Genomic DNA, 20,645 nt, shown 5'->3' on the forward strand with positions numbered 1-20,645 from the left:
CATTAACAACTATAGGTAACCGTACGGCCTTCAAACCCATACCGCATAGTCAGCTATAAAAGGCCCCGATAAGACAATGTAAAACAATTCAAACTAGGAAAAAACTAACTGCCTTATTTATGTAAAAAAATGAATGAAAAACAAATATGTAACACATAAACAAACGACAACCACTGAATTACAGGCTCCTGATTTAGGTTATTCGTGTATTCTATGCAAAAAATTTCGTTTTTTTTTTATTGTGAAAGTATTACAGTGTAATAATATCTTTTAGCATTTTTTTTATCACATCCATGACTCAAATATATACACTACGTGTTAAGACGATATTAGTTAATTTATGTTAAATTACAGAAATATTTAAACACAAATATACATGTAATTTAATCAAGATAAAACAAAATTGAGAATGGAAATGGGAAATGTGTCAAAGAGACAACAACCCGACAGGAGAGCAGAGAACTGCAGAAGGCCACCAACATGTCTTCAATACAGCGAGAAATTCCCGAACCCGGAGGCGTCCTTCAGCTGGCCTTTAAACAAATATAAATACTAGTTCAATAATAATGAACGCCAAACTAAACTCACAACCGTATACTAGAAACTAAAATTAAAAATAATACAAGACTAACAAAGGCCAGAGTCTCCTGACTTTGGACAGGCGCATAAATGCGGCGGGGTTAAACATGTTTATGAGATATCAACCCTCCCCTATACCTCTAGCCAATGCAGAAAGTAAACGCATAACAATACGCACATTAAATTTCAATTCAAGAGAATTCAGAGTCTGCTGTCAGAAGATGTAACCAAAGAAAATAAACAAAATGACAATGATATAAAAAACATCAGACTACTAGCAGTTAACTGACATGCAGCTCCAGAATTCAATTAAACAGATTGAAAGATTTTGTCTTTATCATATTAATATCAGACACAATCCGTCCGTTAGGGGTTTAGTATCATAACATCATAACATATATGAAAAGAACATAAACCGTGTCATGCCAACAACTGGTTTTTGAATAAATGTCTTCAGTTTCGATGCAAAGACCCTATAAGTGAGTAAATATTAAAGCCAAAATATGCCATCTTTAATGACCTGACAACAGTATTGTAACTATATCCCTTCTTAATATGTCTTTGTTAAGGTTTTGATAGCTTCTGAGGTGAATATTGACATGTTTTGCTTTATAAAGAATATTTCGATAAAATATATGTTTAAAAGGTTAAAGATGATGCATTTTCACGGAAACATTTACATTCTTAATATTATGATACATACTTGTTTGTATTATGTTTACAAGCTGGACATAAAATACATGAGACAGACAAAACCAATCTGAATACAAATCAACTATCCTTGATGATTTTTGTTTTATGAAATTGAAAAAAAAAAAACAGTTATGGCCAATGACTAAGTTTTCCTTTTAAGCTTAAAACCTCAAATTGTGTTCTTATTCGCTTAACAATCAAATAATTCAACAACATTAAGCACGTCTACACAACATTGGCATTTAGCAGTGTTAAATTTCTAAACTAAAGTGAAGCTTTTAATAAAATGCTTCTGTATCAGAAAAAATATCAAAACAACACTTTGTGCCGGTTAAAGCGACATCTTTTAAAAATAGATATAACACGCCTTCGAACTTTGCGAAACACACGTGACAGGTAATCTTTGTTTCAACAAATCACAAACATCGATTTTGAATACACGAGTTCGATAACCGTGTAGGATATATTAGAGGCAATAAATTTGAAAATTTATTAGGTTATTGTTTCATTGAAGTGTCGTCTCGTTGAAAATTCTACTCATACATCTGCTTAATGTTTGATAAATTTTATTAATAATTGAAACATCTTATATTTCTCTCAGTATGACAGTCTCTGAAGGTTCATCTATTGGAGCAAGTATTGGAAAAATGAGTGCTACTGACATTGACGAAGGGAAAAATGCAGAAATTACTTTTGACCTCGTCAGTAATAATGGTGGTCCTTTTAGAATTAACCAAACAACTGGAGAAATAACTGTCACTGGAAAATTAGACCGTGAAACTTCCGAGACATATGGAGTGAGTGTATATGCACGAGATAATGGTATATCAATAAGATCAAGTTCCATGTCAGTAACGATAACTGTACTTGATGTAAACGACAACCCACCAGTGTTTACTATAGACGACCTTAAAGTTGAATTTGAAGAAAATAAGGATTGTTCCAACCAAATAGCAACTGTTATTGCAACTGATGCAGACAAAGCTGGTACAAGTAACAGCCAGATAACTTATTCATTGTTAAGGTTAGAATTATTCTATCTGATTTATTTGTCAGTGCATCATATCAAGCGATAGCAACCATGTTTTGTATATAATGTTGTAAAAGTCATTATAGTGAGCTGAGTTCTTCACTGGATTGTCAATATAATTTTTACTTTAATACCAAAATTCGCGGCTCAATGTTCGAGCCAAACCGTTGCTGTTTCTTCTCTTTATTACGGAAAAATACATTATCACTTTAAATGGAGGTGACCAGATATCCATGCATATTGCAATCACCGCGTTTTTACTAAGGTCACTTGCATACGGAAAATATGTCGGCGAATTGCTTCCTGGAAGGAAGCTTCCGGGAAGCAATTAAAAAGTGATAAACGTCTTCTTAATTTAGACTTATTAAAAACAATTCTTCGAAAAAAGGTATATGTGCATAAGTTTAAGGTGGTATGGGTGTCTTCTTCTATCTTGGATTGTGAAAAACAGAGACCCAAAGGTCCAGATTTTCCATCGGGTTAGCAACATTTGATGCAGGAATGCAGATATTTAATGTGAATTTGTATTTATAAGAACCAATTTATAAGAATATAACTTATAAATATTAATATTTTTGCAAATGTTAATTAATTTTGGTTGATTTTTTTTGTTTTTTTTTAAGCCCCTGCTTTAAAAGGGGGGGGATATTGTTTTACCTCTGTCTGTCAGTCCGTCCGTCCGTCGTACCGTCCGTCAGTCCGTCTGTTCGTCCGTCCGTCCGTCAGTCCGTCCCATGAAACTTTCGTAACATTTTTCTCAGGAACTACACATCCACCCTTTCTGTAATTTGGTATCAACATTTATATATGTCAGCCATACCGTGTGATGCGTTTTCAGATTCATCACTTGACAACTTCCTGTTTACCGAACACTTGTATAATTTTACACATGATAACCAAGTTGAAAATTTTCGTCACATTTTTCTCAGGAACTACAATACAAGGATTTCTGAAATTTGGTTTCAGGATTTATATAAGTCAGCTATACCGTGTGATGCGTTTTCAGATTCATCACTCGACAACTTCCTGTTTACCGAACACTTAGATATAGGAGATGTGGTGTGAGTGCCAATGAGACAACTCTCCATCCAAATAACAATTTAAAAATTAAACCATTATAGGTTAAAGTACGGCCTTCAACACGGAGCCTTGGCTCACACCGAACAACAAGCTATAAAGGGCCCCAAAATTACTAGTGTAAAACCATTCAAACGGGACAACCAACGGTCTAATCTATATAAACAAAACGAGAAACGAGAAACACGTATATATTACATAAACAAACGACAACTACTGTACATCAGATTCCTGACTTAGGACAGGTGCAAACATTTGCAGCGGGATTAAACGTTTTAATGGGCCCAAACCTTCTCCCTTTTTCTGAAACAATAGCATAACATTGCATATTTTTACACTATTAATATTATCCACTTGCGGCGGGGGTATCATCAGTGAGCAGTAGCTCGCAGTTTCACTTGTTTAAATAAGCATTTTAAGGGGAGGTAACTCTAAAACAGTGCATTTTCTGAAGGATTCTACATGGTATTTTCCTATTTTGTATTTTAACCGGAAAAAACGTACGGTAACCCTATCTTTTCTTTTGATCTTCTCAAAGCAGTGCCTGAAAGCTATCTTTTCCTGAAGTATTTAATAATTCTCCCATACCACCTTGATAATGAAAACTATCCATTTCATTTTGAGGTTTAAGATGACTTTAAGTTCATAATACTAATTATTACATTTTGATTCTTTTTATTTCAATCATTTTAAACAGTAACGTTAAATCAGTGATATTATAGTATATTCGCCTTATATCACATTATAAGATGGTAAATATTTGTTGTGCATTATTTGGCATAAAGAGATTTTTCATAGTTTGGTTGATATTAAACGCAAAGGACAAGGTACGATAAGGCCCGTTTTTTGCCCACTATTTTCTCATTTTCTAGATATTAGTTTGGAAAGCCACTTGTCACGTTAAAATATTCCTTTAGGTTTGAACCTTATTTGGATGAACTTCAAAACCATTAATTTCAGAAAATGGGTGATGTGAAAAGGGGGGGGGGGGGGGGGGAGTGTGAGCATAAAAACCCGTCAAAAGAAGGAAAATAACAATTTTTGACAATAAAACTTAAAATTTAATAGCATGCGCCTACGTGACCCTGAAAACGCGATTTAGACAGCAAAAACAGTTCTTATGACATTGGAATAAAACAATTCCTCGGTCACTTTGGCGCAGGCACTAAAACATAAAAATTTGTTTAACCCCACTCACCTAAAATTAGTGGTTTTGAAGGTCTGTCAAACAAACTTCAAACTTCAGGGAGTATTTTAACATAATTAGTAGCTTTCCAAAACATAATTTGAAAATGAGAAAAGAAGGGGGGCCAAAAACAGGCCTTATCGTTTCTTGTCCTTTTCCTCGCAAAATTAATTTCCTCATTTTGATCATTCCATTGTGAAAAGTAAAATAGCAAAAACACCGAACTCCAAGGAAAACTCATAATAGACAATTCATTATCAAATTGCAGGATCAAATGATTTAGTACATGCATTTTAATTATTTTTTAAATTCAATAGAGCAATAACATATAACTTTAACGTGTAAGCCCGTCCAATCAGGTCATATTGTTCCTGTAAGAAATGAACCATTACATACCCTTCTATAAGTTATGTTTCAACTTTCAGTGGAACGCAACATTTTACAATGGATTCATCGGGTATACTGAAATGTAAAACTACCCTGGACTACGAAGATCAATCATCCTACCAGATTACAGTAAAAGCTCAAGATAATGGGTTTCCTTCATTAAGTTCAAATCAGTCTGTGACCATCAATATAAAGGATATCAACGACAACGCTCCAATCTTCCAATCTCCTCCAACTACAATTACTATCAGGTTTGTGGCCTATGTGAACTAAAAACTTATACATATGTAAATAGTTATTAAAGGTACAATGATTATAATGTAATACACCAGACGCGCGTTTAGTCTACATAAAACTCACCAGTGACGCTCAGATCAAAATAGTTATAAAGCCAAAGCCAAAGCCTTTATATAAAGCCAAACAAGTACAAAGTTGAAGAGTAAAGGCAACAGTAGTATACCGCTGTTCAAAACTCATAAATCCATGGACTAAAAACAAAATCGGGGTAACAAACTTAAACCGAGGGAAACGCATTTAATATAAGAGGAGAACAACGACACAACACTGAAATGTAACACACACAGAAACGGACCAAGCATCAGACAAAATCCCATGAGAATGACAAATATAACATCAAAACCAAATACATGAATTTAGGATAGACAAGTACTGTGACACGTCTTATCGCAATGTGAATTTACACACAAAAATAAGAGAAAACAAACGACGCAACGTTGAAGAACATTGAGGAATCATAACCTATCTAAATTTAATTAAATGCAACGATCATTAATTGGTCATGTTGCTTGCCTCATAGATATATTTCTTCTCAATGTGTGATTTTTAACATACAAATCAAATTTTACATTGTTGTTTTGAGTTATCCAGTAACAGCTACACCGCATTGGGGGGAAACGAAAAGAAAAATTTAGAGTGTCGTTGTGACTGCATCGTGCGTAATTTTTGTATGTTTGTAACTGCTGAAAAATGCGTTTTAATGATTTATTCAGTCTTAACGTATTCCGTAATTTCTATTGAATTGACACTGCGTTGCATTAGGAATGATAAAATCCAAATAAAATTGCTAACTTGGAATGAAGATATTAATCGAACATAACTGTAGCATATTTTCGCATTTAAACATAGATATGATGATATATTTGAAATATTCTATTCGATAAAAGTTTATATAACAGCTTTAGACAAACAAACTGATTTTGTATTTGAAAGGATATTCCATTTTTTACTATGTAACATGAGTTTTCCTCACCTTTTTGTACAGATATTTATCATCAGCAGCGGAACGTGTTATTGAGGTCTTTAAAGTAACTGATGAGGACTCTGGAGAGAATGGTAGGGTGACATTCAGTATCGGTGGTTCAGCAGCGGAATTTCTGAATATTGACCCAATTTATGGTATTTTGCGTACAAAAAGTGACAAAAACAATGGTGACTATGCTTTACAAGTTATCGCTATGGATAACGGTAAATCTTCGAAGCAGACTACTACTTCAGTGACAGTAAAAGTAAATAAAAACGTAGTTACGACTCAACCAATTCAATTTACACAGCAAGTAATAAACATGACGATACAAGAGAATCGTCCAATCAACTCTCAATTAGAAAGTGTTTCATCAAAAGTCACCAAACCATCTGGTGTAACTTTGAACTACACGATTATTGACAGCAGTAGTTCAGACGTGGCATTTGTTGTACATTCAACATCGGGTATGGTGTCCTTATCAAAACAGGTTGACAGGGAAACAATCCACACTCATGAATTTGTTGTTCTTGTGAAAAACCAGGCTGCACCAAATGAAAGTGATCTTGCCTTAGTAAGTTTAATTATAATTCGTAAGTACAATAGATTGATTAGGTATACGTCTTTTCCTGTTAGTTTCAAAAGAGTTTATATTCACTTGTCGTATTCATGAGTGGTTGTCTAGATTTCAATTTTGGTTTCAATAAAGACAAAATCGGTAAAAAAAAAAACCTCGTGTAATTGTCATTCAATTGAGTGCATAATATTTAATAATTTTCTCTCTTTCTGTACTTCTTATCGTCGAACTTTTCAATAATCGATGCAGCTTATTGATAAAGGACTACGCCTTCCCGATACACCCGAGTCAAACCTCTGTCGTTTCCTTAGTTAGTTTTTGCTGCATATCAACTTTTGTCAAAAAGCACAGCCGGAAATGACAAGCTTTGAAAAAATTCAACAGAAAAACCAACAATCTTATCTATGATAAAACAAATATGACAGACTGTTCACGACGACAACATCTATAATACAGGCTCATGTCTAATGACAGGTACATTCAGAACGTGGCTGGGTTAATTGTGTTTGTAAGCGCTTATTTCTAAATAAACTGACAGTACAATATAATAACGATCTGTAAAATTTAGTTGACAATAATTGACTGAAACACAGAAATAAATAACACGAGAATAAAAATGAAGATTAGTAACGATCTAAAATACTCACAGTTATTTAAAGTTACTTCAAGCCAATAACAACTAATAGATAAATTATTTTCTTTCCGAATAATCTTCAATAAAGGCCTTACTAACATATTTAGTTTAACGATATCATAAACAGCACGAGCAATTTATTTAAGAATTGAATGCTTCTTTTTGTAAATTTATTGGGGTGTGAAAGCGTTGACCGAAGTACATTTTGTATGAAGCGCGTAATTATTACATTATGCAATGTTAAAGATATAGATAAACAACGTCGAAAGGATATACGATTATAAGAATTCATAAATGTTTAGCAAAACTATCTATTTAAGTTTTACTTTATCAACAAAAAATCATTGCAAGAACCGATACGTTTGACCAGTAAATTTTGCATCGTCCTATTTTTGTCTTCTTACTTTAAACTTTAAAAACACCGAGAACATATGTCATGTATGTATGAGCGAAAAAATAAAAAACAAATTGATATGAATATTTTATATTTCGGTCGTGGGTAAGGAGGCGGATGCTTTAAAAAGCTGTACGAAGTTTAAAATGTCTGAACTTAAAAAAAGCCGGCCTCACAACAGGTTCAAATGTAGATAAATGATGAAATCATAATCTTTCAGTCAGTTTAATTGAAGTCTGGAGCTGGCATGTCAGTTAACTGCTAGTAGTCTGTTGTTATTTATGTATTATTGTCATTTTGTTTATTTTCTTTGGTTACATCTTTTGACATCAGACTCGGACTTCTCTTGAACTGAATTTTAATGTGCGTATTGTTATGCGTTTATTTTTTTACATTGGTTAGAGGTATAGGGGGAGGGTTGAGATCTCACAAACATGTTAAACCCCGCCGCATTTTTGCGCCTGTCCCAAGTCAGGATCCTCTGGCCTTTGTTAGTCTTGTATTATTTTTATATTAGTTTCTTGTGTAAAATTTGGAAATTAGTATGGCGTTCATTATCACTGAACTAGTATATATTTGTTTAGGGGCCAGCTGAAGGACGCCTCCGGGTGCGGGAATTTCTCGCTACATTGAAGACCTGTTGGTGACCTTCTGCTGTTGTTTTTTATTTGGTCGGGTTGTTGTCTATTTGACACATTCCCCATTTCCATTCTCAATTTTAATTTCTAAAAAAAAGAAAACTTTCCCACCAAAAATATTAAATGATATAAATTTTTATTTTGCGGACGTCATCACGACTTGATAGATCGTTATGGAATATATCCGTTTCACGGATGATATCGGATATGTTCCTTATGTCGCAACTACAAACTCCTTTTCTTTTCACGAATGTAACCTACCAAATTAGGCTATGTACCGGGTTTGTAATAACACAAGCAGCACGATGGGTGAAACATAAGGAGCAGGATCGATCTGCTGACCCTTCCGGAGTACATGAGATCACTCCCAGTATTGGTGGTGGTCGGTTTGTTAAGTCTTAAGTTTTATGTTGTGTACAATTATTTGTCGATTTGTCTTCCATCCAAATCAAGTTATGTCAAACTTATCTAAGAAGGTGCAACCTATATCTGGTCGTTCTTCGGGTTCCATAAAGAACAGTCAAATATAATGATTAGATGTATACTACTGTTGCCCTAATTTATAAACTATATGGAACACATGTCAGGACTGATTTCATTTGGTTCCAGAATAACCAATTTTAAAGATACCTTAAATAGTAATTTGACCCCCCATCCCTTCATCCAAATTGATATAAACGGCCGAAATTTAATTATGTGTGGTATGACAGAATTTGCAATTAAGACAAACAATTCAATAAACTATAAATAAACCTACGGCTTACAACAAAGATCAAAACCTTTGTTCTATTACATCTTTTTTTAAAGAGACAACAATAATTAAAAGTTGATGACATACTAGGAACCCATGTCAAATAAACAAAAAGCACAGACACCGGTTTTTTTTTTTTAAACCACCAACATAGTAAATTTCCGGGCTTTTTTAAAAGAAATAAACATTAATGCAGATACTTACCAATGAAAATTAAATATTATGAACATGAAACTAATTTTTCAGTATTTATAAAAAGAAACTTTTCACAAACATTATAAATTATGATTGTAGGTGAGGGTCTATATACAAGACGAAAATGATAACAAGCCGACATTTGTTAGCCCAGCTTATTTCTTTAGAGTGAACGAAAACAAAGCTATATCCACTGTAGTAGATCCACAAGGCAGAGAGATAGTAGCAAGAGACAATGACATTGGTGATAATGCTGTAATTGAATTTCAATTATCTGGAGATGGTAAGTGCACGGATTTTCCAATGATACAGGTTTGTCAATACTTTTCAAAAATTTATAAGTGTTTGTGAATTCCTCTAAATAAATGTGTTTTAATTTCGAAATCATTATACATTGTTGAGCATATAATATATATATATATAAATATGGAGATGTGATATATAATTGTCAGTGAGACAACATCTTAATAACAAGGGACCAAATGGTATAGAAATTAACAATAGGTCACCTTAGTGCCTTCTATATGTGTTTATATTTTGTATTCATTAAACAAATTTGCCATCCCATTCCATACAGCATACAACACTTATAAAGCATGATACATGCACTATGGTTTCAATTCAACTGCAGCATCTGTTCAAATGTACTTTGACTATGTTCCATTTAAAAATTCCCAGTTTATACCTGGAATAGTCTTATTTGAGAAAGAGGGGCGAAAGATATCAGAGGGTCATTAATTTAAAATAAATTACCGAAAAGTGAAAAGACAAACAGACAAACAATAGTACACAAAACACAACATAGAGGGGACGCATAGCGTACTCTGTCTTTATACGTGACCTGACTACATTTAATAAATCGTTTAGTACATATCGCTTTGTTCCTATGTTTGGTATTTTACTCCTTTATATCTAATATTATTTGTTAATACATTTGTATAAAGGTGTTTATATAGAATGCAGTTCCGCATTCAGTCTTAAAAACGTAGGATGGAATACAAGAACTATACAACTTTCAAAGAAAGTCGATTATGAAGTTTTAAAGAAGTGTGTTTTCAGTATTGAGGTAATTTTCTTAAATAATATTTTTGAATACTAGTTATATGATTCGAAAATATAAATTATATAATATCTTTTTTTATTAATAAGTGACACAGAGTATTTATAATTACTCCGTGTGTTATCTTTGTGAAATAAGAACAAAATTCTACTCCTAAGCTTATTCTGAGGTAATGCTTTATCTTTGCATTGTTGTTAAAACACGCACCATTACATACAATTAGGATAGAATACTTTACAAATCACAAGAAAAGGAAGATGTTGTGTAATGGACAATTTGACAAATATCCACATAAGACTACATGAAAAGGATTTTTAACTTCTATTGACAAAGACACGACCGTCAATAATGAGCAAAATGGCTGATATCCACAACAAACACAAATACAAACATAACTTAAAGAAATAAGTACTCTTAACTAGTGTACAGCTAAACAGTTATTTTTCTGTAAATACTAAACAGATATTTATTTTCAATGGTAGGTGTCTATGATAATTAAGTTTGATGATTCATATCTTTCAAAAAAATATTGTTTTATGAATATTACGAATATTCGAAGCTATAAATATAAAATAGACAAAAAAAATATGAATAAAGAGAGATATCCAAAGAAAAGTTTTTTTTTTTTTAACCAAATATGTCAGTACATGTTTAAATTATAAATTTATTTTGGTCTCCAGGCATATAATCCAAATAATAGAACGATGAGTACATCCGTTTCTGTGACAGTTGACATACTGGATTATAATGACAACTCACCCGTATTTACTGGACAGTCTTCAACCAATATATTTACAGTTGATCTTCTTGAGGATACAACCATCAACGATCCTGTAAGTTTTAAAGTTTTAGACTTTTCTTCCGTACGCTACAATTCTTATATGATATTCTTTCCCGTAGAAAAAATATCCAGATTGTATGCAGTTTTATTTGTATATTTATTTACAAGCCTAAGCTTTGGTTTATATATATATATATATAAAAAATATGTGGTATGATTGTCGATGAGATAAATCTACACAAGAGACCAAACTGACACAGAACTTAGAAACTATAGGTCATCGCATAATCGTCAACAATGAGCTATGCCCACTCCGCATAGTCAGCTCTAAACGTCCTCTAAAGGACATTGTAAAACCATTCATACGGGAAGACAAATGGCCTTATTTATGTACAAAAATGAACGAAAATCAAAAATGTAACACATAAACAAACGACAACTACTGAATAACATCAAGTTAATTTAACTATAGACATAAACTACGAAGATCTTTTCCAATTAATTTTCTAATAATTTCAACCAAACCAAGAGAGGTGTCCTCTCTTTCTTCGACTCGTTTATTTTCTTTAACATCTTGGAGCCAATGTTTGAATTTCATCATAACTGAGAAAATTTAAAAAAACAAAAATGAATGTCACATTTTTTTGGGGACAAATCAAACAAATAAAGGCAACAGCAGTGATCAGTAGTATACCGCTGTTCGAAATTCATTAATCGATTGAGAAAAAAAAACAGGGCTACAAACTAAAACTGAAGGAAACGCATTAAATGTAAGTGATCGTGTATTCAAATGTCATGTACTTACGAATTTAAATCAGATATAACTATCTAAAGAATACTCTTAGCAAATTATCAACTTTACTATTACATGCAGCATTGATTTGTCAATAACCTTTGACCTACAATCTGTATTAACTAAAAAGCAAATCAAACTGGTATAGCAAACATGTATTCGGTAAATTCTACTTTCGATATTAAGTATAGATGTAATAGTTACGTAAACAATTACGTGAATAATTCTTCAGCTTGAAAGAAATTCTCTAAAACATTATATCACGATTATAATGTTATAGTATTTGCTCCGAACTGAAAGATGTGAATTAATGAAAGTGTTACAAAGGGAAAATTAGATATAACAATACATACAAGGTTTGAAATATTCCCCAGCATAAACATTGTTTCTCTTGTTAAAAAAATCAAATTTTATGTTTCAATTGAGAATACATTTGTTTTGTGTAATGAATCTGGTGTTATATCTATGTTACAGCAATATTTTGGTACAGTAAAAGATGCTGACTCTGGAGCGAATGGAGACATAGATCTGACTGTAACCAATGGTGATTGTTGGGTCGATGTCACAAAAGGTTAGAAATTTTAGAAATAATCTTTTAATATATGTTTAGGTAAACGTATATTAAACTACATATAGCTTATTGAAGTTTTCTACATGTTTAAGTCGTAAAATACCTCCAGCGATTTTTTTTAGCGAGCGAGTGAGTTTATGATTTACGATATCTATGCGTGAGACGAATGTAAATCCGATATCGTTTTCTCACACGTTGCGACATCGCTGATAACGCATAAGACGTTTCACAGGCCGTGATACTGGAATTAAGGAGTGACTTAGCAGAGTTTAAAATACGAAGGGAATGACAATAAACTAATTTGGCACACTTTTTAAAGCATTCTGACTTTAACATGAATTTTCTAAATTCTTTTCTAATCGTGGTGAACCTTCATTTCGTTTGTACTCATTCATACGATATTGTTATATATATGCTTGCATCTTATCAGAATTGTGGAATGAATGATTCATGTGATTATCAAAATATATATACTTCAACAAGTCTTGATAAGAAATGAACATCTATCCTTTATTATGATAGAAGTGGATGATTTTTAATTTTACATTTGACTCGAATGGTTTTTGTTAATTTTTACTGACATATGCTAATAACAATTATGAGAGTTTATGTGAATGCAATAAGAAAACTGCGAAATGAAGTTTTAACAAGTGCAAATGTGTTTTTTTTTAATTTGTAATTTTTTAATGGATCTGAAGGCCCTGTGGTATAGCTTTGAATTGTAATCCTCAAGGAAGGATTATTTTTTTTACCTGAACGAATCTAGGAATGAAATAAGAGATAACACTGTAATCCCCAAAAAGTGTCAACTTAAAAGAACAACGATCAATACTAAAACCATCTTTTATTATGATGGGTTAATGCACAGAATCAAATATCAATTGCATATTGCAAAAAAGTAAGTCAGAAATGTATTTCCCTCGCTTTCGCTTTCAACCTGACTAGCTAAATAAGATTTTTAATGTTATTACTTTATGAAAATATATCAAACTACGCAGATAATTAGTTTGAGTACCCCAAACAAAATATTAGTTCGTTATCGACTGCTCATATTTTAAAACATAACCAATCAAGGCAGTTTTGGATCCATTAAAACGTTTAATCCCGCTGCAAATGTTTGCACCTGTCCTAAATCAGGAATCTGATGTACAGTAGTTGTCGTTTGTTTATGTAATATATACGTGTTTCTCGTTTCTCGTTTTGTTTATATAGATTTGACCGTTGGTTTTCCCGTTTGAATGGTTTTACACTAGTAATTTTGGGGCCCTTTATAGCTTGTTGTTCGGTGTGAGTCAAGGCTCCGTGTTGAAGGCCGTACTTTAACCTATAATGGTTTACTTTTTAAATTGATATTTGGATAGAGAGTTGTCTCATTGGCACTCACACCACATCTTCCTATATCTACTAAAAGACAGAATATGATTTGTTTGCGAACAAAATTCATTTTCTTCTAACAAAAGTCTGTCTCAAATGATCTTGAACATTAACTTAATACTTCTTTGTCGTATGTGTTACCATTGCTTCCTCACCGTTCACCCATTGTCATAGCGTTGTATACTCATTTATAGTCCTGGGTGTCAAACTTTAACACAAAACTGAACAAAAAAATAACACGACGGGTGCCATATACGGTGCAGGAAATGCTAACCCTTCCCGATCACCTAATTTTAATCCCGGTTTTTAGTGAAGCCTGAGTTCGTGTTGTTTTTTATTCATTATTTATTACTGTTGATGTAAATATCCTATGGTTTTTTTAAGTATTTGTTTACTACTTGGTTTTGATTGTTATTGTCTTTAAATTGATAAGAAATATGTTTACAGTTGAAGGGACTGGTGAGATAATGTTGAGGTTGAAGGAGAATGCAAACATTGATTATGAAAGTGGACTGAGAAAAAAAGATTGTATAATAAAAGCTTCTGACAAGGGCACTACTACAAGTTTGAGTTCAACAGTAACACTGAGTATGATTTTAATAGATGTTAATGATAATAGACCTGTAATAGCTAACCCACACATAAATAAAAGTGTGTCACGTGATGCTGACGTTGGAAGAAACACAACAATTGTGGATAGAATTCCAGCCTCTGATGCAGATTCGGGTGAAAACGGCAAGTTAGGTTATGCAATACGTAAGTAAATATTGGCATTGTTTTATTTGTCGAATTGCAGATATTATGGACTTTCCGAATTGATTTTCCTCTAGGTTCAGTATTTTTGTGATTTTACTTTAAATTATAATCGTAAAATAAATTTTATACTGTTATCATTCAAAGTTAAGTAATAAAACATGATAAAAACACAAAAAGAAACATCACTTGATATTTATTCAAACAATACCTTTATATACTAGTATTTGTACAATATATCCTCTGATAAAAAGATTTTACTACATAGACCAATGATCCTAATTCTACTGAACACATGATTAAATAGTTATCAAAGGTACCAGAATTATAATTTAATACGCCAGACGCGCGTTTCGTCTACATAAGACTCATCAGTGACGCTCAGATCAAAACAGTTAAAAAGGTACGCATAAATGATTACTAACGTCGTTTTTATATACACTGTATAAATGAAGGGCAGCACTATATATGTGTGCGTCTTAATCCTCTTTGAAATAGTATGAACTAGTAACCGCAATTAATACTGAAAAATCGAATATTCGACTATATCATCCAATTGTTCGAATAATTGAAAAAACTGTCATATTCTTGACTTTATACAGACATCGTACGATTAAACTGGAAGATTCAATCTGTTTTAATTTGTAGCTAAACCTGCAACTTGTATGACAGTTATCCATAGTTCCAGTATATTGACAAAATTGAAATCGCAAGCTAAACAGACATATTGTGTAATAATTATAATGCAGCAGTCAAGTATGTGTAAACATACATCAACGATTTACATCAGAAATGACTTAAATCGGACAGACAGTTGATAGTACATACAGTAAAGTAAAACATAACGACACATATATTTCCCGACTAAATACATATGAAGTACACTACCAATGCAAAGGTGTACAACATGAAAACCACACCGTACAAAACACATACCGCTTTGACTTTAAAATTATTCTATCTTACTTTTTAGAGGCGTCGGAACATTATTTAAAATTTGCCATCGATGAAAATACAGGGAGAATCACTTTAAACTCACCCTTATTGAGCGTCCAGAAAGATAAAATTACGATTGAGGTTATCGTTTCCGACAAAGGTGCTATTAAACTGTCAGCGACTGCAACGGTAAATATTCTTTTCTTTATATATTTGACCGAATTTATCGTTGTTTTGAACAGAGATGGCGTTTGCTTTGGTTTGTTTTTTTTTTTGTTTTTTTTTTTGGGGGGGGGTATTTTTGATGTGTGAGTTTTAAAAGTCAGTTAGTTGTTTTTTGCCTCTCTTTTGATCTGACCATTATAATTCAAATATGTAGTTTTTATTAAATTGCTGTTCAGCTTGAAATTGTCGTATACTTTATGTCTTTCGGGGTATATTATTATAGTTTCATAGTTTATTTACATGGTTTGTACCCAATTATCTCATTATCACTGAACTAGTATATATTTGTATAGGGCCAGCTGAAGGACGCCTTCGGGTGCGGGAATTTCTCGCTATATTGAAGACCTGTTGGTGACCTTCTGCTGTTGGTTTTTTATTTGGTCGGGTTGTTGTCTCTTTGACACATTTCCCATTTCCATTCTCAATTTTGTCAAATTCAAATTCAAATGAAATCAAGAAATCTGTATTTAACAATATGACTACAACATTAATGTATTATTAACATTACTCTTTTTATTAGGTAACAATCCACATACTTGATGAGAACCCACGTCCTTATTTTTCACAATCAGAAACAGTTCACATCAAAGAGCATGTTCCACAACCAAATGGCATCCTATCTACAGTAACAGCATTTGATAGAAGTCATGGCACAATTGATAAATGTAATTGTACATATTCACTCGACACAACACGAAGTATGTTTATTTTCAGCTTATTGCCTTTGCATTCCTATTTCCTCCTCTTTTCGGTCATTAAACAAAGTAATAAGTTCAAGATGATACAGGATTTTATAATTGATGAATGATTTTATACAGAAAAAAAGTTATTGAAAAAAAACCCATTTAAATTCAACCAAATCATTTAGTTCTGCCTTCTTGTATTTGTAACTGTAACTCTATATTGTCATATTATGTATATGCACTTGGCTCATGAGGGTACCTCTTACCGAAATGAAATATGTTCTATTCTATTCCATATATCTGATTAAATGTTTGTTATTTTTTGTGAGTGGTATGGACGTTCCGTAATTTACTGAATTAAATGTAATTCTCAAATCATCCTACAATTTCTGTTATAACCGAATCTGCCACAATACCCCGTTAATATCTTATTTAACCAATGGCAATCCCCTTAAGGTCAAGTTACAGTAGATGGGCTATGTCACAGATTTCAGTAAAATTTGGCATACAACTCTGGCTCGATGAACTTCAACTGAAAATCGAAAAAATATTGCATTTATCTGAATTATCATTTGAAATATTATTGATTGAATTCTTACAAAATGGGTGAACATGTGTATAGAAAGCACATTAAATCGGCGAAAACCCTTCTAAAATTTGTCTACTCCATAGATTTTTCTTGATAAACTATATGTTGTTGATACATAAATTATCGATATAATGATGCAAAATAAAGATAGGGTCACCGACTTCGTTTGTACAGTACACTTCATTTAAAGTTGCGTTCTTTGTGAAAAAATCCAACAAAACGTCGAAATAATCGTAAAGTTATCGCGTTGCAGGCCGAAAAACGTTGATTTTTGACGTTTTTCACTACCAACAAGGTAACAAATTGATTATTAGACAAAAAACAAAGTCGGTGACCCTATGATTATTTTATATCATTAAAACAGAAATTTATGTGTCAACAATATATAGTTTTTTAAGAAAAATCTATGGAGTGGAATTAAAGATTTGGCGATTTTAAGACAAATTTTAAAAGGTTTTTAGCCGATTTTATGTGCTTTCTATACAAATATTCATCCATATTAAAAGAAATCAATCTGCAATTTTTCAGATAATAAAAGAGATAAATGTATGATTTTTTCGATTTTCAGTTGAAGTTCAACGAGCCAAGGTTGTATGCAAATTTTAAGCAAAATCTGCGACATAGCCCATTTACTGTTCCTTGACCTTAAGTATGCATGATAATTCTTTACTGTTTTCATAAATCGATAGTATACATTAATTATATATTATATGTATTTCAGAGGACATTATTATTATAGAAAGTACCACAGGAACTATCAAATTTAGAGATAGTGATTTCGTTCTTGATCGGGAAGGAGAATCTCACGGAAAAGTGATCATTGGAGTTATAGCAACCGACAAAGGTTCTAAGAATTCCAAGACAATGCCTTTTACTATAAATATAGTCGATATAAATGACCAAAGTCCAGCATTTGAGAAGCTTGCATATGCCTTTAGAATACCACAGGTAATTATGAAATACCAGAAATAATGATATGTATTGTTTGCATGGTTTGGGTAATTTCGTACAAAAAATTGATAAGTTTTAGTATATAGTACCTCCACATCGGGATGGTAAAGTACAAGTTTGATATCGTTCGTGTATATTCACCGGACTTACCAAGGTACCTAAAACTCTGATCCAACTTAGTTACGGCACAGAACGACTAACATTGACAGTTCGTAAGATGTTAGGTCACAATAACCAATGTGTCGATGTTTCTATGTCTCAACACAATTGGTTCACGTGTTTGCGGTTTTAATTTGTACATACCAGAATAGTTGTCTATTATGTCATTTTACCTGTTTTTTCCTTTTGACGATTATGACATTTTGACTAATTGAAGATTTGAACAACATGTGATGCATGAATAGCAAAAACTATCGCCATGTCGGCGCACCCAATCTGATTCTTTTTGTTCTCCGTTCAATGTCCTCATGTTTATTATTCACCACGATTTCTATCCTTAATCGATTGATTTATTTAATGTACATTGGTAAATAGCTTGAGCCTAAACTAACATCTTTTCTGTGAATTTGAAAATGTATATGGTTATATGGTGCAAGTTAAAGAATACTAAATGTTGCTCACATTAGACAGAAAAAGAAGAATTCACCACAAATTGAAATAGAAAAAGTTACTGAAAAGATATAAGTTCCGATTTAGACTATTTACCGGATTTGTTATCACATAAGCACCACGACGGGTGCCACATGTGGAGCAGGATCTGCTTACCCTTCCGATGCACCTGAGATCACCCCTAGTTTTTGGTGGGGGGTTCGTGTTGTTTATTCTTTAGTTCACTATGTTGTGTCATGTGTACTATTGTTTGTCTGTTTGTCTTTCATTTTAAGCCATGGCGTTGTCAGTTTGTTTTAGATTTATGAGTTTGACTGTCCCTTTGGTATCTTTCGATCCTCTTTCATAGTATATCTCGAAGGTTAAACCTTATTGGTCAGCTTATTTGCTTTGTGACGGATTTTATCTTACGTTTACACCGTTACAAGTTAAACAAATGAATATACGCTTAATTACTTATTGAAATATACAATATTAAAAGAGAGACGAAAGATACCTGAGGGACAGTCAAACTCATAAATCGAAAATAAACTGACAACGGCATGGCTAAAAATAAAAAAAAGACAAACAGACAAACAAAAGTACACATGACACATCATAGAAAACTAAAAAATAAGCTACACGAACCTCACCAAAAACAAGGGGTGATCTCTTGTGCTCCGAAAGGGTACTCAGATCCTACTCCACATGTGTCAATAAAAATAAAATTAACGGTACCAATTTTCTTGCACCAGATGCGCATTTCGACAATTCATGTCTCTTCAGTGATGCTCGTGGCCAAAATATTTGAAATCCAAAGCTTATATAAATGATGAAGAGCTATAACCCAAAAGGTCCAAAAAATATAGCCAAATCCGTGAAAGGAATCAGAGCTTTGCATGAGGAAGATACATTCCTTAATTTATAATAATTTCTAATATTTCGTAACAGCAAATTTAAATAACACAAAAAATCCGTATTTTCATGCCAGTACCGAAGTACTGGCTACTGGGCTGGTGATACCCTCGGGGACTAATAGTCCACCAGCAGAGGCATCGACCCAGTGGTAGTAATAAAATTAACGGTACCAATTTTCTTGCTCCAGATGCGCATTTCGACAATTCATGTCTCTTCAGTGATGCTCGTGGCCAAAATATTTGAAATGTCAACCGTCGTAAAAGTATGATAATGTTATTATTTTTTAACATTTATTTCAATGCTAATATCTCATAGAATGCACCTGAAGGAACTACAGTAGGAACGGTGACTGCAATCGATCCCGATGAAAATCCTATAACACTGTATAACATCAGCATAAGAGACAATGGGGGGTATGATGGAAATGTGGTTACCATAAACGAGATGACAGGGAAAATTACAACATCCGGAAATTTGACCATACGTAGTGGACAAAATGCTGTAATAAAGGTTGGTTGAATGACATACATACATTTTGTCCAAAGTTACACGAGCGTTGACAGTTGTAAAAGTCAGTTTCTGCATTATATCTTGATAACATAAACGAAGATGAACACAATACAAAACTTACAATAGACTGTTACTGTTATACACGAAGTTAACTCCCAACTGTAATACACGTGTATACATTGGACAAAAGAATTGAAAAAAATCAACTATCTGTTTCACATGAAATTTGTCTATATATATTTAAATAAGGTATGAGACTATGGGGAAAAGTAGCTGTCTTTTCTGAAAATATCCAATAGTGTATTGTATTCATAAAGCAACGTTATAGATAAGTGGTTGAAAGAACAAATTTTTAATGCCAAGAATAAATATGTGTCGAATGTTTACTATGATGCAAAGGTATAGAAATTCAATTTATTCTAAAGTTTTCGGTATGCAATTGTACATGGGTAAACGTATACGTAAAGATGTATGAACAGTTCCCAAACGTTTGGCTTTTCAAAACGTTGCA

General features: G+C 32.7%; 1 protein-coding gene across 1 annotated transcript in view; it reads left to right on the top strand.

Moving 5' to 3' along the window:
- LOC134706182 (protocadherin Fat 4-like) overlaps nt 1-20,645 on the top strand; it is a 42,806-nt gene that overhangs the window by 12,225 nt on the left and 9,936 nt on the right. The window contains exons 8-19 of the mRNA XM_063564890.1: nt 1,874-2,296; nt 4,991-5,203; nt 6,235-6,787; nt 9,502-9,685; nt 10,347-10,468; nt 11,143-11,295; nt 12,511-12,607; nt 14,429-14,741; nt 15,484-15,490; nt 16,416-16,593; nt 17,889-18,115; nt 19,940-20,134. Of these exons, the coding sequence (XP_063420960.1) occupies nt 1,874-2,296; nt 4,991-5,203; nt 6,235-6,787; nt 9,502-9,685; nt 10,347-10,468; nt 11,143-11,295; nt 12,511-12,607; nt 14,429-14,741; nt 15,484-15,490; nt 16,416-16,593; nt 17,889-18,115; nt 19,940-20,134 (2,665 nt within the window). The remainder of the gene's footprint in view (nt 1-1,873; nt 2,297-4,990; nt 5,204-6,234; nt 6,788-9,501; nt 9,686-10,346; nt 10,469-11,142; nt 11,296-12,510; nt 12,608-14,428; nt 14,742-15,483; nt 15,491-16,415; nt 16,594-17,888; nt 18,116-19,939; nt 20,135-20,645) is intronic.

Source organism: Mytilus trossulus, chromosome 2 (genome assembly GCF_036588685.1).
Source record: "Mytilus trossulus isolate FHL-02 chromosome 2, PNRI_Mtr1.1.1.hap1, whole genome shotgun sequence".
NCBI lineage: Eukaryota > Metazoa > Mollusca > Bivalvia > Mytilida > Mytilidae > Mytilus > Mytilus trossulus.